At 40.6% G+C, this 6,000-nt stretch overlaps 1 protein-coding gene across 1 annotated transcript in view; it reads left to right on the forward strand.

Moving 5' to 3' along the window:
* Nucleotides 1-5,391, forward strand: part of RORB (RAR-related orphan receptor B) — a gene marked incomplete at both ends in the record, with an annotated part of 31,204 nt that extends 25,813 nt beyond the window's left edge. Inside the window, 5 exons of the mRNA XM_009581866.1 lie at nt 971-1,103; nt 3,035-3,142; nt 4,258-4,368; nt 5,019-5,036; nt 5,257-5,391. Coding sequence (XP_009580161.1) covers nt 971-1,103; nt 3,035-3,142; nt 4,258-4,368; nt 5,019-5,036; nt 5,257-5,391 — 505 coding nt within the window. The remainder of the gene's footprint in view (nt 1-970; nt 1,104-3,034; nt 3,143-4,257; nt 4,369-5,018; nt 5,037-5,256) is intronic.
* Between the last annotated feature and the right edge of the window lie 609 nt (nt 5,392-6,000).

Consider the following 6,000-nt stretch of genomic DNA (forward strand, 5'->3'; position numbering starts at 1 on the left):
TGTTATAAAGATTTTAAGAAAATAAGACAACCTAACTTTGTTTCTTTATTATTTTGAGAACGCATCCCCTTTTTATGTGAATAACAAATATCTGTCACTTATAGACAATAGATAATGACAAACTGAAAGTACTCCTTAAATTGAAGTTGTTCAAAACTGGGTGGAAAAATTATCTCATGACACTACATTTTTATTCTACCTCTGAGATTCTCAGGTCAAGTTCAGACTATTTCCCACTGGCACCTCTTCAGATGTAGTCCAGTTAACAGAAATCTTTGTGCCTCTTGCACTGGCATCACTAGCAATGATTCTTCAATCAGATTTCAATTGGCACATTAGCTGATCACGGAAGAGACAGAAGAGACTCCAACTTGTTCTTTGAAAGCTGAGGGGCTATGCAGTATTAGCAAGAATAAAAATACACCACGGTATGCAGAGCTGTGGCATGCAAACGAAGACCATCAGTTTTCATTTGCATACTTGTGTGTGCAAGGACAATGATTATCAAGGAGACAAAATTTTGACACAGTCAGTGTTCAGATTGCAATGATACTTTAAGTATATATTATTTTAAGTTTCAAACTAGCAAAAATATTCTGTTAGATAACTTAATACCACTATGCCACTTCTTCCGTAAGAGTATTCTGGGTTGTTTACATTGTTTGTGCCACCGTTTGTCTATCTTGCACAAAAGCCAACATTAGAATCACATTTTAACATTGGACAACGCATTCTGCCCCTTTGAAAAGGCAATGCCAGAGTTCAGGTCATTGGGGAAATCGGCTTGTGAAAACAGCCTTCTAATGACAAGTGTCGGGTACCTTGAGAAGCAGAGATGCTGCTAGCTCTGCCTGGGGATGGGGGGGGAGTCTGAGGAGTGTGCCTTTCTGTAAGGTCACCTGAAGAACTTAATGCGCTGATGAACCCGCTTGCTCACAGCTTTGCATTTCTGTGTGTGTTTTCCCGGAAGACCAGAGAAGCTCTGTGGCAGCAGTGTGCCATTCAGATCACCCATGCTATCCAGTATGTGGTGGAGTTTGCAAAGCGCATAACAGGCTTCATGGAGCTCTGCCAGAATGACCAAATTCTCCTCCTTAAGTCAGGTGAGTAAACGCCGGAGGCTCGAGACTGATTTAGCACCCAGGACACTAGAAACATGCTCTGCTGTCTTGTTCTACAAATCATTTTAATTTTGAAGGAGCCCTAATTTCAGTCTGTTTCATTAGCTATATTAACCCTTCCGTATTTCTCCACATTAATCATGTTACTGCCTTCTGATCCCCTTCCCTCTACAGTCGGTTGTGGTTGTTAAGTACACACATGCACACAATCGTTACAGAAACTGCAATCTCCAACCTGACATGTGGTGGAAGGACCCTGTGAATTGAGCTGGTCGAATCAGTCATCTGCCACCCTGTAAAATCCCCACTTGTCATTAGTGAAACGAATGCAGGCTCACGGGGGCCTGCCTCTGTGGTCATCTCTAATCTTTTTAATGAGACTACAGAAATACCCTCCAGCCAGTGCACAGGAGGGAAAATCCCTGCTGGCGCCAGTTGGTTTCAGAATAAATGAGAGCGGATTACAGCGGTGTGCTCCAGACCTGCTCTCTGTGCATGCCTGGGCGTGCACGTGTGTGCATAAGGGCAAGGGGGAAAAGGGTTTCCTTCCCTGTCATGGGACTCGGTAATTTCTGTCCTCCGGAAGAATCATGACAAGATTTATCATGACTATGTAGTAACACCGCCAAACTCGGGAAGACAAAATGGTATGACCAAGTGAACTGCTACTGGTAATTAACTGCATTTACCCTGTCATATCAGTTTCTTGCTCCCTCCATGTGTAAAAGGCAGGATGCTGTGTGAGGTGGCTCGTTAAAGCATAAGCAGTGTTTCCTATTTCAAGAGACACCTCTTCATTAAGGCCGAAAGCCAGTGTGATTCAGCAGTGTACACAGAGGGCTGTGGCTCGGTGTGGGGCTGGACTGAGACAGTGGGCACAGGTGCAAAGGGACGGGATACAGAGACCCTGGGAAGAGAGACCCTGGGAACACGCAGGCAACCTCCTGGAAAAACAGAGTCGTAGCATGAGAAATATTTTTTTAAAGTTCGTACTAATTTCAAATATTCTGCAGATGCCAGTGCACCCCAAGTAACTTCCTTCATTTGGCTGGCAAAGCTAACACAACTGCATCTTCAGCAAAAGATATAGTTATATTTCACCGTACTGTCAAACAACTCTGTTTAGCTTCAGCATGTATAAATATGCCACCTTATATTTTCTGTTTTGCTCTTAATGCTGAGCAGGAGTTAGAAATCAGGACCTTTCACTCAAAAGAATCCTCAGATTCAAAGTTCCTCTTACAGGAGTCTTGGATTTAGTTAGGGGATGCTTAAAATTTTTCCTTTCATTTTCCCAAACTGTATATTTTTGCAGTTGGGAAATAAAAAGGAAAGATAAGGAGAAAAAAAGAAAGGTTCCTTTGGCTATTCCCCAACCTGACAGAAAAACAAGGGAAACAAAAGTAAAACCCAATTTAGGGGTGTTTTTGACAGTACTTTAACTTTTATTTTCTCTCTAAAAACACTTTGTGATGCTTTCCCCCTCCACCCAAATGAAGCTGGGATTTGTATACACATTGAATGAAGTTGCTTTTTTGTATAAAAAAGGTTTAATTATTAAAAAGAAGTTTCAATAAATGCCTGATTTTCAGAATAAAATATTTCAAATTGAAATATTTTCCCAGGCCTAAATTCAGATTAAGTCCAGACTGCCAATTTGCTGCAATGGGAGAAAAATCAGCCTAAAGAAAAGGTGGTTAGGTTGGACCAGAAATTGTCCCTTTCTATACTCAAAGCAGACAAATATTTTTTCCTCTCATTCAGAGACATATCATCTGCATGCCTTCAAAGAGTGTCTATCCCTGCTGATGTTTCTAATGACTGATGTCTTCCTAAATATTTTCCTGACATTTCCTATATTCTGATGTTTTGCAGTAATTTGTGGACCTTTTGCTCTTTTTTATGTCAAATAGGCTGCTTGGAAGTGGTTTTGGTGAGAATGTGCCGTGCCTTCAACCCACTCAACAATACTGTTCTGTTTGAAGGAAAGTATGGAGGGATGCAAATGTTTAAAGCCTTGGGTACGTTGGTGTTCTTCTTTTCAACCAATTACATTGAGCCGCATAGTGACAGATTTGTCTTTCTGAAACTAGTGACCCACAATGAAAATCTCTAGTAAATATTGAATCCCCAAACCTCCAAACGTCTAGGCTGAACTGAAAAAGCAGTGCTAGCAGTGATGGTGTTTTTCTCTAATAAAAAAGAGCAGCATGAAGGTTTTTCAGACAGATTTCTTACTCTGCCATCTGAAGTTTTGATAAAACGTAAGTTTATGCTAGGAGCCAAGCCGTTTATCTTCACAGTTCAGTTATGCTTGATGTATCAAATCTCTCCCACTAATTGTGTCTTGCAAAAGGCAATTTTAGCCCCAGCAATGAGGGGACTAAAATGATGAACTACAACAAAATATAAACAAGGACTTACCTAAAATAGTGTTTTGCCTAAAACTTTTAAGCACATTTAGATTCATACATTGAAACAATTTCTTCATTTCTCAACATGATATTGAGTGCTACCTGAAATGTTAATAGCTAAATGGATGTCTTTTGCCCATCCATGAGACTGATACATTATCAGAAATTTATTCAGGACCAAATTCAAAGAGAGATATTTGCTTCAAATGCGTACATTTATCATATAGGTATATATTTTTCTTATTTGCATATGGATAAACATAACATTACTTTAAAGTTTAAAGCATTTATAATGTGCATTAGTTGATTCATTTCGGTCTTTATGATGTTTTCACAGATTTTCATAAATATTGGGACTGTTAATTAATAAAATTATATATGTGGAAGTTATTTAGGACTAGTCATTCATGCCTCTTAGATTTAATATCTGTTTAGAAATAGCATTTAGTTCCACACTGGCTAAAGAAAACCCTCTTCTAAGATCTCTGTGCAATTTTTGTACAGGTCATGCCCCTAATTCTTGATAATTTTTGTGCTTCAATGGGTGTTTTAGTGATACATTTTCAGGGTAGGTGGAATTTTAATAGCTGATGAAAGGTACTTGTTTTAGAAGTACAGATGTTCACTCACAACTTTTTTTGACAACAAAACAATCCACTTTTCATGGCAGGTTAAAGAGCTGATAAATTTCTAGCATTGATTTTATCCTCTGTGGTCTGCAGGTTCTGATGATCTGGTGAATGAAGCGTTTGACTTTGCAAAGAATTTGTGTTCCTTACAGCTGACTGAGGAGGAGATTGCCTTGTTTTCATCTGCTGTTCTGATATCACCAGGTAATTATTCACTCCAAACACCACAATGATTTTTTTTTTTTCATCTTTGTCCACGTCTATTTTTACCTACTTAAACAGCTGTTTAAGCTGTATTAAGCGATATTAAGCAATATATTAAGCAATGGAAGAATACCTGAATTGCTCAAATATACTCACTCTCTTTTTGGTAGACTATCAGCAATTACACATACTGGAAATAGATCCACAGTGTGGGGGTAACAGACATGGAGCAGGATTGTGTGGACAAGCAACGGAGGCTGGCGTTCCTCCAAACCACATACAGAGAAGCATGGTACTCAAGGAGGTGCATGTTCCTCTTATCATTTTCAGGGATCCCAGACCTCACAGCCCTGAGCAGGTTATTGAGTCCCTAACTGTGATGGGCTTTTTCTGTGAGGTTAAGAACATGAGCAGTAAAAATCTGTATGAAGTCCTGTCTGAATTTAGCTCCAGGTAAGAGGTGGTGATTCCAGAGGCAACATGCTCTTTTTCATGTATTCACATATCATAACTCTGCACAGGTAAGCATGCATTCAGTGAGTGCTGGCTGTCTGACCATAGAAAAGAGGGTTTTGTGACTCAGAAGGTGGATCTAGTAGATAAGCTTACAGTTTAGTGTGGTATTTTTAAACATGCCTCAGGGGAGGTAGACCCCCAGGTTACTAAGAGTAACCCCTTGAAAGGCCTTTACAAAAAATCCCACCACTAATTATTTTTCCAGCCTGTTCTGCTAAAGACTTCCTCTAGGTCACTTTGCCCTATTGCACAACTGTGGTGGAGATTATATTAGGCAGAATTAGACTAGACCAGATGGTGTCAACATGTTCATTCTCATCATTAATAACACCTACTGAAAGGACTCTGCTCCTTTTGTTTTCCCTTTGACAGTTCCTGCGGTCATCTGCTCAGAAGAGAAATGGTTGAGCCAGTGGCTTTTCATGGCGTTAGGCCAGGTCGTTCCAGACAGGACCCTCCAAACAGCCACCATTTCCACCTCAGAGGTGTTGGCAACTGTGCGCAAGGGTGAGAGTTGCCTGTGCACTGTCCCCCAGATGCCCTGACTTCCTCTGGGACAGGGGACTTGCAGTGTCCTGATGGGTCCATCAGCCCTCCCTCAGTCTGAAAAGACCAAAGCTGTGAGCCTGACAGAGATGTGCAGTCAGTGCTTGTCAGTGCACTAGTGACCTGTTCAGCAGACTGACTCAGTGCAAAGCTGAAGACAACCTGGAAATTTGTTTGGGGCTGGGGCTGTGACGTTCTTCAGTAAGATGCTAACAGAGGCTGCAGAAGATGGTTTCAGTGTTTCCAGCTGACTTCACATTATGAAGCCAAGAGAAGCAGGAAGAGGGTGGTGGGATCGTTGTAAGCAGGATCTGTATTTCTCTTTTGTAACGGCTGGAGGTTTTTTTTCTCTTCAGTTTATTTTCTTACAGTTAAGAACAGGAAAAGTAGGAGTTTGCAGAACAGACAGAAACAATAAGATTATTTCAAAGCTGACTTCAAAGCACTTTGGATCAGGTGGGGGCATCTCATCTGTAGGGAGAAAGAGAATTCGGTTGTGTAATTTCTAGCCAAATTGAAAAGAAGTCCTGTTTCTGTCTCCCAGGTAGTCTTGGAAAGGAGAACAAGTTA

Source organism: Fulmarus glacialis, unplaced genomic scaffold (genome assembly GCF_000690835.1).
Source record: "Fulmarus glacialis isolate BGI_N327 unplaced genomic scaffold, ASM69083v1 scaffold3027, whole genome shotgun sequence".
NCBI classification, from domain to species: Eukaryota; Metazoa; Chordata; class Aves; order Procellariiformes; family Procellariidae; genus Fulmarus; species Fulmarus glacialis.